At 38.4% G+C, this 19,045-nt stretch overlaps 1 protein-coding gene across 2 annotated transcripts in view; it reads right to left on the reverse strand.

Annotated features, from left to right (window-relative positions):
* Positions 1 to 19,045, reverse strand: part of Sel1l2 (sel-1 suppressor of lin-12-like 2 (C. elegans)) — a 102,271-nt gene that overhangs the window by 18,570 nt on the left and 64,656 nt on the right. For both annotated transcript variants that reach the window (XM_013512281.1, XM_013512280.1), the window contains exons 6-12: positions 18,238 to 18,291; positions 16,963 to 17,022; positions 16,792 to 16,873; positions 15,528 to 15,682; positions 14,856 to 14,912; positions 6,272 to 6,340; positions 5,038 to 5,115 (exon numbers count right to left, since the gene is read on the reverse strand). In XM_013512281.1, coding sequence (XP_013367735.1) covers positions 5,038 to 5,115; positions 6,272 to 6,340; positions 14,856 to 14,912; positions 15,528 to 15,682; positions 16,792 to 16,873; positions 16,963 to 17,022; positions 18,238 to 18,291 — 555 coding nt within the window. The remainder of the gene's footprint in view (positions 1 to 5,037; positions 5,116 to 6,271; positions 6,341 to 14,855; positions 14,913 to 15,527; positions 15,683 to 16,791; positions 16,874 to 16,962; positions 17,023 to 18,237; positions 18,292 to 19,045) is intronic.

The raw sequence follows: 19,045 nt of genomic DNA on the forward strand, positions 1-19,045 counted from the left end.
CAATAGTAGCACAAAACTTTGTTGTCAATGAACTAAAAGGAATTAGTAGTGTAACTACCTTAGCTTTTCCCTTCTTTTCCCCATCTCAGTTTCTCTTTCCTTTTGAACAGTTTTTTCCTGTTTTATGATCTCTATTGTACATTTTGGATCTTATTTACTTTTTCAGCTTCTCATATTAGGGAGACAATACAAAGTTTACACATGTGCATCTGGTTTATTTCACTTCTGAGTATAGTCTCACCTTGCATCCAGTTACCTATAGAAGTTTCCAGTTTATCTTCCTTATGGCTCAGTAGTACTCCATTGTATAAAAAGACCACATCCTTTTTGTCCATTCCTCAGCTGATGGGCATTTGGGTTGTTTCCAAGATCTAGCTATTACAAATTGTGCTGCTATAAACATAGGCGCACATATATTGCTGTGGTATGTTTTTAACTCTCCTGGGAAGATACTCAGAAGAGGAATAGCTGGGTCAAATGGAACCTCTAGTCTTATTTTTTTGAGGAATCTCCACTAATTTCCACAGTGGTTGCACCAGTCTACACTCCCACCAACAGTGGAAAAGAGTTCCTTTTTCCCCACAGCCCCTCCAACATTTGTTATTGGTTGGTTTCTTAATTATAGGCATTCTTTCTGGGCAGAGATGGAACTCAGTGTTGTTCAAATTTGCATTTCTCAAATGACCAGTGATGTTGAACATTTTTTCATATATTTGTTTGCTGTCTATATTTCTTCATCTGAGAAGTATGTATTCATTTCAGATGCCCATTTTTGGATTAGGTCTTTAAATTTGGGAAGTCTGATATTTTTGAGTTCTTTATATGTTCTTGATAGCAATCCTTTGTCGAGGAACAGCTGGTAAACACTTTTCCCACATTTTGGGTTGTCTCTTCACTCTGTTGGTGGTTTCTCTTGCTGTCAGTCAGCACTTATTTAATATTTGCTTTGTGTATGATTCCACAATAGACACTGAGCTGAAGTAAGAGACGTGAATGGTGAATGAACCAGGAGGGTTTGTGAATAAGTGGGCTCCGAGCAATGTTAAGGGGTGGGTCAGATTTCTTAAAGCTATCTCCAATGTGCTAAATCTTAAAAGGAAGTTGTGAGTTCCTAGAAGTAGGGCACACAACAGCTTGGTTGAGGGTAGGAATGGGACAGAATTATGTTTCAGGATGGTGGCATTTGAGCTGCATCTTAAAAGGTGTAAAGTGGGGCTGGGGATTTAGCTCAGTGGCACAGTGCCTGCCTGGCAAGCGCAAGGTCCTGAGTTCGATTCCTGGTACCGGAAAAAAAAAAAAAGGTGTAAAGAAGTTTTCCAGAATCGCAAAGTCAATCCAGTCAATTGTTGCCTACTTTGGTCAAAACATGTTGACATGAATGGTGGACTTCAGCCCACCCAATACACACAGGAAAGCACTGTGCATATATTTCTTTGTCGAAATTCGACTGATTATAGAACCACTGACGTTTTCTTTTCCACTTGATGCTAAACTATATTGCCTTTTCTTCTAACATTCTGAATACTGAAGACGGTATTCAGTACATTTAGTACTAGAAGATAATGGTCAACTTGCCTGAGTTCAAACGTATTGGTATTTAGCAAATCAATTCTAAGTAAGGACTAAACCCCACAATTGGCTTTCCCAACTAAAAAACACCTTTTCTTTCTATCTTCCCTCATGCATTTCACTCCCTGGTGATCATGTGAGAGGCTAAGAGCAGCCACTTGGTTTTCTTTCCGTAGATATATAGGTTTGTTTCACAGGTATTTTCTCAGGAAATTAACTTCTGATAGAAAACTCTCCAAATTTCTTCTTACCATCTAAATTTAGCCATTATGGATGCAACCAGAAAATACCTTACTGACACAAAGGGCCACATAAGTAGAGAAGGCATAGTGTAAATACTGTTCAGAGATTCCTGTAGTGCATATTTTGAGGCTGTGCATACCAAAGGACCCAGTATCCTAAGAATTCTTAACTGCTCTCTTCTTGCTTCTTTCCTGGCCACATCTACATGTGGCTTCTAGGAGTCCTGGACTCTGTTCTGGGCATACAAGGATCTAGTGTGATCAATCTGACAAAATCTAGAGAGCCTGTCTTCTATCTAGCTTCATTCTGATATTGAGGAAAATGGAAGGGAAAGCAAATAAAAATGAAAAGAGGGATGGAAGAGGGCAAAGAGTGAGGAAATTAGAATAGTTGGGACAAACTGTTTTGCTTCGCGGCAAAAGTCCCTGGAAAACTAGTAGCTCACTGGCGTAGTCATCAACAGTTGAAAGTCCAGAATATCTGTTCACCCTCAGGTATCTCCAGAAGCCATGCCAGTAGTGTAGGCCACGTGATGGAGAGAGAGGTAGAGGCCAAGGCAAACCAGAGTGTACCTGCCCTGTCCAAAGACAGCAGAGCCACTTATTGCCACAAGGATGACAGTACTATGTGGTCAGCCATTGCCATTTTCCAAGAAAAGTGAAATGGACAGCTCTCCCCCATATCAGATGGGTAATATGCCAACATCTTAACAAGGTTGGATGGAGGTACATTTTACATTATGGTGTGAAACGTGAAACACCCAGTCATCACACCAATGAACCATGAAAAGATCTAACTGTTCACATTTTGATGTGAAATTTGCTGGCTCTTAAAACATTTTCTGAGCCCAATGCAACACATGTGTAGGAAGCCACCAATATGTAGCTTCCAAACTAGGGCTTAATAGTCTTACTTAGGCTGATGGAAATCTGGGAGCAGTATTCATTTGCCAAATATTTAAATGAACTCAGCTATTGACTAGGACCTTGCCCTCCTTGAGGTGATGAGACTTGGAACCAGATAGTAGGGAAGAAGTCAGAAAGCAGAAAACTGCAAGATAGAGCGTGAATATGGGACAAATTTGGAAGGAAGAGACCATGTTACCCAAAACGGGTAGGACAGATTTGGGGAAAGAAGACAGAGGATTGAACTTGCCCTGGGGCCCAGTAGGGTTTGGACTGTGGGACTCTTGAGGGTATAACAAATGTGTGGAGATGGATTGGGCCTGATGTGTTTGCAGCTGTGAGAGGGAACCAGAGGCATATCATCCAAAACGGGCTCAATATCTTATCAATGTTTTATTTTTACATAAATTTTTTTTACTTAAATCATTTTTTTACTTAAATGTTTGTAAGTGAATAATACAAAAGAGGTTGTAAAAATTGGTAATTTTGTGTGCTGACACTGGTATAAACTTCAAACAAAATTAAAAAGCAGGAGTCTTTGTCTATGCCCACCTAATGCCATTCAGAGTAATTACCTGAAGTACCATTTTAGATTTCCTTTGTAAAAAGAGAAATCTTAGGTTTAGAACATGTATAACCCAGATCACCGCTGATTACTAAGCCCTGAATAGTTAGGGTTAATTAATTTACACACCCAACTTCCTAACATCATTCTTTTAGGCTGAAAATTAACATTATTTGCTAGATTATAAAAGATTTCCTCAGATACCTCCTTTTTGGTCTGTTCTTCCTGGTCCTCCTAATCTAATGGTACTTCAGATGATTATTTTGCTGAGCAATTGTTTTGCATAAATTACAGGGGGGTGGGCAGTCCTAGCCTTCCCAGTAATTTGCATTACAAGAGCAACTCTGAGGTGATACTCATTTATAACCAGGCTCCTAAGCAGCATGTAGGCTTTGAAAACTGAGAATAGTTGAAAATATTCCTCAATTTGAAAACATTTTTACTGCAGGTGTTAAATTATGAAGTTCTAAGAGAACAAAATGCTTCTTACTTGTGGGAATAGCAAATATATGAAGGCCAGTTGCCAAAAGTTGGTTGACGGGATGTTAGGATGAGAACGTTGTTTATGCATTAAAAGAATTCAAATTAGCTTGTTAAGTTTTATCTGATACCAGCCTCACTGAGCTGAGCAGCAGAGGGAAAGACTCTAACAGAGTCTTCCCATGGAATATGAGGGGCCATGGCTCCAGGACTCCCCAGATAACAAAACCCACAGATCCTTTAGGTAAAGTGACTTAATATTTGTACATAACATACATATATCTTCCTGTATTCTTGAAATCATCTGTCAATATAAAAGCTGCATATGAGTAGTTATATGCAATTATTTAGGAGGGAATAATGACAAAAAAATCTGCAGATGTTCACTACAGATGTAATGTTTCATTAAACTTTTTGATTCATAGTTGGTTGAACCCATGGAAGTTGAACCTAAGATGTAGAGGACAGATGCTATACTATTTCTACATTTGCTTATAATTGCAATCCTTTTTGCCCTTGGATCTGCTTCAGTGTTCAGTCTAACTGGCTTCAGACTGCAAAAGATAACAACAGATGCACAACACTTACATGTGCCAGGCACTGCTTTGAGTATTTTATAATATGAGACACATATACACCAACTCCTTAAACAGGTAAGACCATCAGCCAAATCATGTATTCTCATAGTACAGATGGAGAAAGTGAGGCACAGAAATGCTAAGTAACCATGGACACACAGGCATACTATTGCAGTGCTGGCATTTAAGCCAGGGATCCTATCTCTAGTACCTTGTTTTTAATCACTTTGTCCTGGCCAGCTGCCTTACAACCACCTGCCTGGGGCAAGGGGAGCTCAGATGTGACTGGAGAAAACCAGACATTTCCTGGTTATCTTTGTCCTGAGCTGATTACCATTAGCAGGTGAGCTTTCCATTCCTCTGCCCTCATCTCTTTCGTTTCCCATTCCTAAGCTAGATGCACGGCTTCAACTATTGCACAGGAGAAGGGAAAACTGAGTTGTTGGCTGGCCTTCTGCTGGTCCCTGCTGGGGCAACACAAGTCACTGCCCTTCTTCATTTATGAGGAACACATGTTTGCATCTCCACGTTAACAGTGTAGTTTATTGTCAATGATACTGTATTTCTCCAGGACCTAAAACTCCTTCTGGGCCCATTATCTGGGCTTGGGACTTTGAAGTCAACTCGTTGGCATCAATCTTCTTGTAATAAAAGCCAATTATTTTTATGTGTTTGTAGTAGTGAGTTGAGGACATACCTTATTAGCTGCCATGGAAAAGTATTTGAAAGCAGTAGCGTTATTCTGTGGTGCAGCAGGATTCCCCTCTAAATACATCTAGGAGAAACAATGAAGAGAGAATATAAAAAGCAAAAGAATCTCAGGGAGATGGAAGTATTTTAAAACTAAATAGGAATAATGATTACACAGCATGGTAGATGTGATAACTGATGTTGAAGTGGACATTTCAAAATAGTAACTTTTAAGTTATTTGATTTGTACCTCAATAAACCCCAAAATAGCTAAAGTCACAATCTACATATATCCTTACTAACTTTGCAGGTGGGCAAAGAAGTGGACCTTATTTGGGTTTTATCCTGTTTCTTGAATCTAAATTATTATGTGTGGCACTTCCAGAAGGAGGGCACTAATCCCCATGGTTACTGAAATAAATTGGCTACAGGGAGCCAAGGGCCTCAGTAGGAAGTAGGGAGGCAGTGGTCTTTGAGGGAGAAAGAACATCTTTGGATAGAAGAATCCTCTACAAGGCTGCTCAGCAGTCACAGGGGACCTCCTATCAGAAGTGGCATAAGAGTGGAACTTGGTCAGCTTTAGAGCTGGTTCTCATTCCCAGGGTAGAGGAAAGAGGCACCTGCTTGGCCTGAGGACTGTACCAGTCTTCAGTGCACTGGGTCTCCTGTTACCTGCTGGGACTGTGGGGAGCTCAGGGCTCATAGACACTCAACACAGGAGCATGGGAAGTGCTACTTTTGATGCTTCACATTGTACGTTGTATGGGGCTCCTTCCCAACCTGTCACCTCTAGAATACTACCCTCAATGGCAGCTAAATGCCCCTTCAGCTGCTTCCATGAAAGAGACCTTCAGTCTTGTCACCCTACCGTGTTCAGTAAGCTGATGCCATTCCTTTCCTTTCCTTTCCTTTCCTTTCCTTTCCTTTCCTTTCCTTTCCTTTCCTTTCCTTTCCTTTCCTTTCCTTTCCTTTCCTTCCTTTCCTCCTTCTCTTCCTTCCTTCTTCCTTTCCTTCCTTCCTTCTTTCCTTCCTTCCTTCCTTTCTTCCTTCCTTCTTTCCTTCCTTCCTTCTTTCCTCTCCTTCCTTCCTGCTTCTCTTCTTTCTTTTCTTTTTTTCTGTACTGAGGATTGAACCTATGGCCTTGTGCACACCAAGTAGCCACTCTAACACTTATTTATATCCCCAGTCCATTTTTTAGGTTTTTAAGAAATGAAAAATATTGATCAATTTGAAGCATGTACCTTTCCTATAAACGCCATGGCATTTGCACTCCCAGCCTTTGCTGCCTTCAAAAAGTAGTATAATGCTTTCTGGGGAGAAGAGGAACAGCGTTATTCCCAGTCACAAATAAATCCCACAAAATGGCTTTTTGAACCCAACTTCTTTGTTCATTCAATATGCATTCAAAAATATCTATGAAATGCCCACTTTGTCCAAGGCACTATTCCAAGTGCTGTTTCAACCATAAACCTAAAGACTGGGAGAATATCCATATCTATCTACATCTACTTCTATATCTATATCTATCAGTCTATATCTATATCAAGAGTGGGAGATAGATCTATGTCTATCTATATATTTAGATCTACATATCACATATATAATTTTAGAATGTGAAGACTTGTTTCTCACATTTGGAAAAGCATGGTAGGCATTTGGCTTTGTAGGGAGAGATGATTCTCAGAAATAGAGCTAACTAGTCCACTATTTTGAAAAGGTCAGCTTCACTGTTAACACTTTGTACTTATTTTAGAAGAGTTTGTACTACACTTGGCAGAATTCTAATGTTTGGAAGACAGAGTAAGACCAGATACACCTAGATGCCTGCTGAGACTTTGGGACAATTACTTCTAAATCAAATTGAAGGAGGCAGCAAAGCCTCTGACTTCTAGGTCATAATATTAAATGAAATGCTGAGTCTAGAACACATAAAAGCTGACTTGTGCCTTGCTCCCATATTCTACAGGCCTTAGCTTGAACTTCTAGAAAATCCCTTAGCAGTTACACATGTAATAAGAGATCAGGCCCATGAATAAACCATGAAGATCCTCTCCAAAGTGTCCTATTAGGATTGACTAGGTTGATATGCAAGGGTCTGATCCTACCTAAAAAGAAGAGAATGTTTAAGGAAGAAATGTGGCATCTCTTTTATATGGAAATTTGCTCAAGAAACATTGCCAACTTATTTGGGAATCATATGCTTGTTGCTAAAATCTGTCTGTAGACATAAGTGCAAATACCACCTTTGCTGAACTTTATCCACTATGTATCTATTCTTCTTTTCCTATCTTCATTTATCCTTTCAAAAATTTAATTGAAATATAGTATATGTATGATCATATATTAGAAATTTGTGACAGTTAAGTTTAATTGTCAACTTGATTGGCTTGGAGTTGCCTAGGAGATGAGAAAAGCACTTTTCTGGATGTGTCTGGCAGGGTCAAGTAGGAATGGCCTTGGAGTCTATATCTGGTCCTTGGTCCCTTTCTTTCTGGCACTGTTCCCCTCCCTGCTCTGCTTCCTGGCTACCATGAAATGAGAAGTATTCTTCCACCAAGTCCACCAAGTCCTCCACCATGATGTTCCTGTCTTTGCTCTAGCTGACTGTGGACTGAATACCCTGAAATCATGAGCTAAATAAACCATTTCCTCCTTTAAGTTGTGGGTATCGGGTATTTGTTCCCAGCATTATGGAAAACTGACAATTACATAAAATTGGTACCAGAGAAGTGGGGTTGTTGCTGTGACTTCATCTGACCATGAAGTTCAGTGGCCTTTGAACTGGTTTAGGGAGGAGTTTGCAAAGGTTTGGAGATGTGAGCAAGAGTATCCCTAAAATGCTGTAAAAGATAGGTGTGTGATTCTACTCAGAGGTCAGAAGACCAAAATGCCAATAGAAATGTAGGCAGTAAAGGCCAAGCTCATGATATTTCAGATGGGGACTATATTGGGAAATGAACAAAAGGTCATACATGTTACATTCTGGCAAATAACTGTCAACATTTTGAATCTTTGTCCACGTCCTGAGACTTGCAGAATTTGAATTTAAAAGCAATGAACAAATTGATCTGGTGGAGAAAGTGTCAACTTTTGGATGGATGGTGGCATGGGTACTGTTGGCTGATTTTGGCCAGATTTATAGTGGAAAAGGAGCAAAAAGGAGAACAAAAATATCTGAAAACTTAAGTTTTGGCTCCAAAAGAACTGTGTATAAAGCTGGGGCCAAAGAAGTTTTGACTGCTGAAAAGATTATTGCCATTAAAAAAATACCAGGTACTCTGAACTAGGACAAGAAGAAAGATGCCTTGAGGGTATCTCAGGAATCAGGAAGACCCCCTTACACCACCACCAGCACTACCACCACAGGCTCAAGGGTGCAAAAGTGTAAGCCTCTATTTGAGAAGAGTGTCCCTAGACCCACACCTTGAAAGGGGCCTCCTAGGGATTGGTTTCCCAGGATTCATTTCATCATGCTCAACCATCAAGGCCTTCCAAATACACTGGGGTCATGGTTCAAATGGGCCTGGCTGCTGCTTGAGTGGGCAACAGACAATGGTTTCATTCACATAATGCAGGTTATTCAGGCATGCAGAATGCTGGACTTTTGGGGTCATGGAGGCTTGTATCCAGATTTCAGACAAAGTCCTGAGAGTCCAGGCAATGTGCCCCTGAGAAGGTAATGCATAAAGCTGTGGAAATGAAGCTGAATGTGTCATGGAGAGCTAAGGAAATTGAAAACGCCAGGAATGTGCATCTGCTGAGGAAAGCTGCAGGCTGCAAATGGAATCAGCCAAAGAAAGATGTGTAGACTGCACCCAGCAATGCCTTAGAGCTAGGACTCCCCAAGCCCTTTGGAGCTCACATCTCACCATCATCTGCACCAGTGCCATACGTGGAGATACAGAGCTTAATGTTTTCCCTGTAGAGTTTCAATCTTATTTTGGTCCAATTCTTTTTTATCCCACAGTTTCTCCCTTTTGGAATGGGAATGTTTACCCTGCGCTCTCCGTCTTGCAATGAAGTAACTTGCTTTCTGAATTTTACAGAAATTCACAGCTAAGAGTTTGCCTCTAGTCTTAGAGGAGACTGTAATTTACACTTTAGAGAAATGTCAGAATCTTTGAGACATTTGGAAGAGATGAGTGCATTTTCCATTGAAGGATAGTTGTGTCATGTTAAGTGGAATTTTAAACTTACTTATTTGGATATTAAGTATGGTTTGAGGAGATATGTACGGGTGTCAAGTTGACAAGGGGTTGACTGTAGTTAAGCTTGTCAACTTGATTGGCTTAGGAATTGCAATAGATTAATAAAACACACTTATGAACCTGTATGTGTGGAGGGGGTCAAGGCATAACTTTGGAACCTATATCTAGCCCTGACCCCTTCTTTGTTAGCACTGTTCCCTTGCTGTGCCTCCTGACCACCAAGAGATAAGTAGCATTTCTCAGATAGGCCCCTCTGCCATTATGTCCTTGCCTTTGAGCTAGCTTACCATGGACTGCATGCCCTAAAACCATGAGCAAAAGAAACCATTTCCTCCTTCAAGTCATGGTACCAGATATATGGTTCCAGCAACAGGAAAATTAACCAATACAGTATTATAGGTGACTCACAGATGAATACAAATATAGTCCCTTCATTTTCTATATCTAGAAGTGGTACTGAAAAGGAAAATATGTTAACAGTAATAAGGGGGTAGGTGATAGATTGGATGAAAGGATTGCCAAAAAGAATCTGAAGGGTGTAATATAACTGAATAATAGAAATTATACTCAGTTTTCTAATAAGTGCTTACAAGTTTTTACTTTCCTAATCTTCACAATATCAGAATAAAAATGTTTTGTTAATATTTCATCTCATTTAATGATACTCAGAGTCATGCAGCTAGTACTTGAGTTCCATAAACTGCCTGAATACAATTCCCGTGTACTTGGCCTTCTGCCTCCACATTATAAAGAGGAAGGCTAAAATAATACAGACCTCACAAAAGATGGAGATGACCAATGTACAGGTCATTGCAGGCTAAGGGAATGTCACAAGCAAGGGAACAGAGATGGAAATGTCTAAGTATGCGCAGCAAATAGTAATCATTTCAGTATGACTGAAATAGAATATTCAAAAGCTAAGACTTGTAGAAAGAGGGGCCTTATCCTTGAATTCCAGGCTAAGGACTTTTATGTTATTTGGCAGAAAATAGATGCTATTGGATATTTATAAGCATTAGGGAATTTTGACAATGAAATGTCTAGAATAATCTAAGTTTATGACCTGCCAAGTTAGAGAATGTTACCAACAAAACTGAAGTATTTATTATGAATATCTATGAATCAGAGCTAAATATGTCTCCGGGTAAGTATGTAACTTATGCAAATCACATTATCCTCAGAATCCTTCAGATTCTCTGCTGTGGTCTCAGGGCACCTAATTTGTCCCTATGCACTAATTCATCTGCTAATTTGTCTGCCTCAATGTTGCATCCTTTTACTTAATGTAGTGTCTACCATGTTAAGCACTCAGAAAATATTTCAAGAATGAGTTAATAAGAAATGTTTACGAATCTCTGAAACAAGGGAAGTGGACTTTAATCTTCATGGAACCTTCTAGCTCAGATATCATGATTCTATGAAATCATTTTCAAAGTCCAGTTTAATAATTTGGCTCTTGATTATTGTGCAACAGTTCTGAAAAAAGTTTCACTCAGGGGAAAAAGATTTGAACTATTAAAAGAAATGAATCTATTCTCCAGAAGCAAATAAAACTCCTGGAGTTTTCCTTCCACTTGACTATCATAATCACATAAAGACCAAAAAATGCAGCCTCTCACATTGTTCTACTGTCACAGCTTACTTGGCATTCCAATTCTCTGTTCTTTAAAAAAATTTACCTGCCTTAATGCTGTTACTTCAATTGAATATAAATAGTTTAAACATCATTGAACGTACCATGCAAGGTACTTTGACGGATGATATATAAGTGCCAGTGTAAGTTTTTGCTTAGAATCTAAGTCAGCCTTCCTTCTTTCCTTCCTTCCTTCCTTCCTTCCTTCCTTCCTTCCTTCCTTCCTTCCTTCCTTCCTTCCTCCCTTCCTTCCTCCCTTCCTTCCTCCCTTACCTTCTTTCATATATTTACTGAGCACTTATCATTATATTTTATTAATCCTAAAATGTACATCTCCAGCTACAGCATTGTAATCTGCACACTTCTTACTGTCAATGGCATAGTATAATTTATATTGGCAGGCTTTTTTCTTTCTCAGCAGAGCATAAAATAGTGGTGTCTTACCATTGATGAAGTCTTAGGATGAAAGACAGTGTGTCTCAGCAGTTATGTTCAGTGAAATTTTATTGTTTGAACTCATGTCTCTTTAAAAAATGAATATGACTTTTCATTTTCTCTAAGAAAATACCTGATTTAATAGATTTATAAAACAAAATGCAAAGAATATGTATTGTTTTAAAAACAGTTATGAACACTGCTCTTATCCCATGTTATAGAAATCATCCGAAAAGGGATTATATTAGCTCCTTTTTTAAAACAATAGGTGATAAGGTAGATAAAGCAGTTGGTTTTATCTTTGATATTTTTTATATTTGATATTATTTCTCTGCCAAGTTCAATTACACTTTACCCACTTTAATAATATGCACCCAAACACCTTGCTTTCCTAATGCAATTCATTCTGAGTGTGTATATATTTAGGGATGCAAATGACATTAAAATTTATATGTAGAAAAATTCAAGATAATGCCATCAAGACTTGCATATAAAATACTTTTCAGTGATAAGAATTGGATCAGGGGAAGGGTGAAAATGCTGCCTGTGATGCCAACTCACGAGAGACATTAATCCAAAGGCAAAGTTCTTATTTCCAGATATTCCGATATTATTTTGTTTGGCAATAAATTGAGGCATCACATTTTGAAAGAGCTTTATACTCATGATTTCTTAGTGGACTGAAACAGTGTACAGGTTCAAGTGGTGGTTTTCAGGTTGGGAAACAACCTACAATATTTAGAATGCTATCATACATTCATTCATCAATAAATATTTACTGGGTACCTCATGTGTACCAGGCATTAATCTGAATACAAGATACACAACGGTAAGCAGGACAAAAGAGAACCTGTACTTCACTGTGGGGACACAGACAATAATAAAGATCAATATAATTCATGCTCATGAGGAAAATAAACACAATGTGATAAATAAGTGATGGAAGAATAGAACTGGTCAAGAAAATCACCTCTGAGATGCAACTTGAAGGATAAAAAGCCAAGCATGGGAATGGCTGTCGTAACAGCCTTTTGGAAATCAGGTTTATCCTTTTATCTTGCCTGTCCTGTTTGGGTTGCCCCTGCCATTCCAAGCTGAGCCTGGTGCAACTTAAGCTATGCCGAGTTACAAAAATGACCACAATAGTCTACCACTGTGAGATGCAGACCGTTCTCTCCCACGGAGAGAAGTCTATTTCCCTACCAATTTTGTCTTGCTTGCCTTGTCACTTTCTTTGGCCAACAGGCTGTGGTAGAAGTGACTTGTGAATTCTCAGGTGAGGCCTGAAGAGATGTCTGCTCTTGCGTTTTTAGAACTTTTTAATGCCGTGTGAAATTCTAGGGCCAGCTGGTTAGAAGATAAACCACATGGAAGAAGCCCCGATCATCCTAGCTGTCATAGACAAAGCCATCATAAACCAGCTAGCTCTGGCTAGTACTCCCACTCCCTAATTACAGATACATGAGCAAGCCTAGCTTAGATTAGCTGAGCCTGGCTCAGACCAGAATTGCTCATTTGAGCCTAGCCAAAATTGCTGGCTTTCTAAAATCAAGAATTAAATTAACTGTTGTTGTTTAAAGCCATCTAAGTTTGGAAGTGGTTTGCTACACAGACTAAATTAAATGATATATAAACCAATCAGTTTTAAGGTTAAAGATTTTAACTGCAACTTCCATCAAGTCATGTTCATTAGGCTGAAGGCAACAGAAGAGATCAGCCTACACTTGCCCCAGAGAGTCCTCAGCTGCTGGGATTCTTCAGGAATTAAACTCACTCTCTTGGAATGTCTGGATGGGAAGCAGGAGGCCCAACCTGCTGTCCGAAAGTCAGAGATAAGGAACCTAGTGACCATGTCCTTCCTTCTTTTTCCTTAATAAATGGTGAAAATGATTTTTAAAGGCTGTAGTTTTGGGAGGAGCAGGGTCAAAATAAAATAAAATTTAACAGGGAGAGAACACGTTTTGAACGCTGAAGGCCTGAGCTCAAATTCTATTTCTTACACAGCCCGGCTTCCAAGCTGTGAACCTTATAGCAATTTACTTCATTTCCATAGCCTCAGCTCCTTGTTTGTAAAACACACATAATAAAACTTTCTATGAGTGAGCCTGGTGCAGAGTCTGACTGGGCTCCTGGTGGTATGCAACTGCTTGGCTGCTGCCCCTAAGGTCCTGAAATCCTTTAGTGCTGGCCCTGGGCTTGGACTTTGTCTTCACCCTCACCAGCAAACGTCTAGTGTTCATGGTGGCTGGGCCTCCCTGGAAGAACATAATTTTGTGGAGTTTATTATACCGTGCAAAGACTGGTGTGTCGTTCTTACAGCTAATGTTTGAGTGTCTTGACACCTAGTCAAAGTTCATGTTTACAGGAAATGAGAAATTCTCCCCTGTTATGCAGTCTATGACTAACACAAGAAATGCACTGCAGGCTGAAATCTGACATTGGACTGATAATATAAATTCAGAATTTTCCACCAAAGCAGCTAAAACTTTGCTTATGATTAGGTTAAAAAAATCTGAAAACCTTCACTTGAGCTGTCTTGGGATGCATATGCTTATTTAAACTGCTACTTTTTTATCACATCTCATGAAATTAACTTTGACATTTACCTGACGTTTACTGTACCTCATATAAAATACAAAATATAGTACAAAAGACGTATTCATTAAATGAGAATACAAGATAAAATGGAAAGTAATAACATTTTTTTTTTTATGTAACACCCTTATAAAGGAGTAATTTCCACCACTTAGCCATTGGGATTGTGCTGAAATACAGTTTGAGACAGTAAGTGCATGGCTACTATAAAATGACAAGCGCTGCAAAATTGTCTTGTAGAAAGAATCTCAGTTATTTCCCCAGTTCTTGGTGATTAGGGCCTGAAAACAGTAATCAGAATCTAGACAAAAACTCACGGCACTCGCATCTTACTGAGAAGGATGCTTCCTACGTCACGTTTATTGGTTCTTTTCTTTTCTTCTGCTATAAATTTTAATGGTTAATTAATCCCCTAAGCTCACTGGGATAAGAAAAGGTTAAGTAAAATAACTAAAAGGAGTTTTGCAAACGTATAAGCACATGTAATGTCTTTTTTTTTTTTTTTTAAATTGAGAAGCAGTCTAGCCTCTGATTTAACCAAATGGAGATGAACTTGGTCCTTGGGCTTTTTAGCAGGAACCTCCCAGGTGGATTTTTGACAGCTGGTCTTTGGGGAATAGGTTGCTCAAGGCCTGCGGAGGGGGGAATTCTCCTCGCCTAACCCCAGCCCCACAGTCTGTGAGGGTAAGAAGGTGCTGGGTTTTATTGGGTGTACAGGCATTGCCTTCCCCAGCTGTCCCTCAGAGGTCCCTACCACTTTGCACACGAAGGCAGGCAGGAAAGTGCTCCCTCTGGTGAACTTTGTTCTTCCTCCGAAGCTAAGAAGCATATCTGAGCAAGGAAGTAACCATAGACTTTTCCCCACCTCCCCTTCGCTTTACTTTTTGTTGCCCGTCCAGCCTCCCTCACTACTACCCTCCCCACCCATGTGACTGAGTGGTGAGATTGACTTACATAGTAATCCTGATCTAGACCTTTCCTCCCAATCAGATGTAACTGTCCAAGAGATACCTAGGAATGATCATTTTAAAAAACAATTTTAGCAGTAATATTAACTTAAAGACAAGAAAGCATTTCCTTAATGCTTTTACTATAGCATATTGATTTAGTTTGATGCAGTTGGCATGTTTTGAAAGAAGCAGGGAAACATTCCAGACTATGTATTTTACGGGGTAATTAGTTGCTATTGGGCACACGGCTTGCTCAATGACAGGAAGCCGGCTGGCTGATGTACAGCAACACCTGGGAACAGGAGCACAGGGGCTTTAGCTCTTGGCTCACAAAGATCATACAAATGCTGTCTCATTCGTGGGATCCTTGTAAAAGTTCACCTGTATTAAAACCAGCAATACATTGCTTTTTTTCTGTAATTAAAATCTAAGGTTTTAAAAAATCAATGTCTCAGGAAGAAATTTCAAAAATAAACCTTGCCATTACTATGGAAACTAGCTCTCCAATAAGCTGAAGGAAATGCAAATGATGGGACAAAACATGGAGAGCGAAGAGGAATGTCTCTTCCTTTTCCCATTCAAGGTGGGGCATTGTTAATCCCTCTTGCATTCAGAAAGAACCAGGTCCCTTTAAATTTGCACATTTTAATAATTCAGTCTCATCTGTATACATTACTTGTATTTGAACATCTCCTCTTTCTGCCAAAAATTTATAGTATTGGTATATGTCCCAATCCAAAATCTCACTGTTAGAACTCAAATTTTCAGGTCTCTCGGTTAGTCTCACTTTTTCCACTGGAATTCCTTCATTTTTTTCCAGTTTGTCAGCAACTGTGAATAGAAACAAGCCAGAGAATAGCTAGGAAACACAGGCTTCAAGACATAACGGTCAAATTGGAGGAAACATTATCGGGCTTACTCTGCTTAAATCTGCAGAAATCTGTTCTAGTAACAGGGAAGATCCATGAGTAATAGAAATGTGTGATTTTTGTTTATTTGGTTCTGAGAGAAGTGCAAGAGAACTAGTTATTCTTTGCAGCCATATATATATTATTCATATATAGACGTAGTAATTCCAGATTCTTTAAAGATATGACATGATTTTATGAGGCATCTTAAATTCAAAAGTAGGTTTTTTTCCTCCTTTTCTCAAATTCCCGTAGCTCCACAGGTATATGTTTGGATGTTATTCTGATTACAGAAATTAAACAAGTCGAGTTGACTTATTCACTTCTTGGAAGACTTTTATTTAAAGGTGTATCATATAATCTGCTTCAGTGATGTTGGAATATGAAATGTTACCTACAACTCTGAGAGTGATCCTAGGAACACTTTTTAGCTTTATCCTCTATTTTGTGTAGATAGATGATAGGGCAATAGAATAATGATTGCCTGCAATATTCTCAAGGGCAGTGATAGATTTTTTCCAAAATATATACCTTATATTCATTTCATTAGAAACTTTAACAAACTCTCTCATATTTTAAATGTTAGACTTATGGGAAGTACTTAATGTTTATTTGTTCTGAATTTCAGAAATGAACGTTGTAAGAACAAGTAAAACAGAAACATTTGGAATATATAGCAAGAAAACTAAAAGATGAATATAAGATTTAAAACTTTTTGAAAAGTAAACAGAAACTCATGATTGTATTAAAAGAATTATATTATAGCAGATATTAAAAGTAGAGACTTAATATCCCATAAATTTATGTCATCTAGTACTGATTTTTTTTAAGTTGATTGGCAAGGTTGGTTTATTTATTTATTTATTTTTGGCTGTTTGTATTTTTGGCTGTGCTGGGGATTGAACCCAGAGCTTTGCACAAGATAGGGAAGTACTCTATCACTGGACTATCCACTCCCAGACCCAAGTCTGTTTATCTTAAAATAAATGAAGATGACTATATATGAAGATGAAATATATGAAGATGACTCACTATAATCTGCTACTTTCTTGTAGTGATTTAGGGCAGTTTCACAATCGGGTAGAACGTTGATTCCTGACAAATATCTGTACCCCTAAAACACAAGTATATGCATTTTTAATATTCAGATAATCCTTTTTAGTAACATACCTATTATGGTGCAAGAATATTTAATTTACAAACCAAAATCATTTGGGACATCATACTTCCTCCAGCACTTCCAAAGGTATAGTATATCAGTGCCTAAAATTTAAAAAAAGTACTTTGGTTATCCAGATTTGAAAGTTAAACCAGTTATTGCATTTTTGCCTGTACCCCAGGAATGAATTTTATTTTATTAGTATGTAGATTTGCAGTATATAATTATTATTTTCATCATGAATTGGTACATGTATATAACACATCTTAATTCTTTTCCATCTGTTTCTTTTCTCCTCTCTTCCCCTCCCTCCATCTCTTGATCCCCTTTCCTTGTGCAAAAGATCTATCTCCCTGTTTCCTATTACCTTCCATTGTGCTATTTATATTTTTGATTTCTCATGTAAGAAAAATCATGTGTTTTGTTTTGCTTTTGTTTTATTTTGTTTGGTTTGGTTTTGAAACAGGGTCTCATTGTATAGTTTAGGCTGGCCTTGAACCCACTATGTAGCCCAAGCTGGCCTCGAACTTGTGGCAATCTTCCTGTGTCAGCCTCCGGAGTGCTGGGATTACAAGCATGCACCACCGTTCTTAAACTTGTGTATCTGATTTATTTCTCTTAACATTATGGTCTCAAGATGTATCTGTTTTGCTGCAAATAACTCAGATTTATCCTTCTTTATGGCAGAGCAGTACTCCATTGTGTGTAAATAATGCATTTTCTTTTTCTACTCATCTGTTGATGGACAGACAGGCTGCTGCCAAGATTTAGCTATTATGACTTGTGCTGTGGTAAACATGACTATGTGTGGATCGCTCTACCATGATGTCTTTAACTCTTTTAGAGAGAGACCTTGAATATTAGAATACTTCAAAATAAATACCAAATTTTACTCTGTTCTGTTAAGCAAGCTGCCTCCTACACTTACCAGCTTGTGGAGTCTGTGAAAAGTCCATTGTATACAATATTTCATTACCATAGAATCCCTATAAGATAGGCATTACTTACCTTCAATCAAGAACCTGAAATAGGGTTGGGGATTTAGCTCAGCGGCAAAGCGCCTGCCTGACAAGCGCAAGGTCGTGAGTTCGGTTCCCGGTACCGGAGAAAAACCAAAAAAAAAAAAAAAAAAAAACCTGAAATAATGACACTTTAAGAAGCCTGAGGTAGAAGAATGCTAAATTTCTGTGTTGAGTTGGTGGTTTTAGTCACCACGGTAGAGTAAGCCCCTTTACTTAAAGACTAGATTTTACTCAGTGCCATTTTTTTTTAAAGAAACTAGTTTTATTCCAGAAAAAAAATGATAGTATTGACTTTACCTTGGCTTGATCGTATTCCATTCCTATCCCATAAGAAGACAAAAATCCTAATGCCTAAGAGCAAAACGAAAAAAGTGAAACTCAAATAAAAAACTTATTTCACAATTTTTCTTATTTAGAATGATAAGTGACATTGTAGATGTCTGCTCCATAATAGTTTGCATTGTTAATTTATTTCTTATATCATAACAAAGTGCTTTACTTAAGAATTTGGGAAAAGTCACAGTAGTGACAGAATTAGATATATGAGTATAGGACGGTTCTTACTGTAGTTTAGAATAAAATTTAAGATATAGCATTACAAATTGGTGATTTTTATGTCTTTTCCTTCTTGGAAATAAAACACTTTTCCTTATTATTTCAAAAGTCAAATTTGTATTTTTTTAATCCACACTTTTAAAAATAAAATGGAATTGATGTAAAATACTCAAAGTCAGAAATCTATTGAATAAAAAGTGGAAGCTTGATCACAGAGCAAGATGGCAGAACAGGGAGCCCCAGACTCACCTGCCCGCAGAGACACAATATGGATCCAAAAGGCCTTTCAGAGAACTGCAGAAATTAGCCAAGAAGTCAGCACATCCGGCTGAAGCCACAAACTGAGCACAGAAACATTAAAGTCTAGATAGAAGTCTTAAGCATATAATGATTTGACCTATGATTTTCCAGCTTTCTGGTGGTATGAAAGCAATATGCATCAGGTAGAAAGTGCATTTTGAATTTTGATCTTTTCCTTGGCCAGTGATACGCGTTACACTACTTTCTTGGGAGGCTGAACAGTGGCAGACAGCCACGGCTCCCAGCCAGC

This window comes from Chinchilla lanigera, unplaced genomic scaffold (genome assembly GCF_000276665.1).
Source record: "Chinchilla lanigera isolate Chin_1 unplaced genomic scaffold, ChiLan1.0 scaffold00014, whole genome shotgun sequence".
NCBI lineage: Eukaryota > Metazoa > Chordata > Mammalia > Rodentia > Chinchillidae > Chinchilla > Chinchilla lanigera.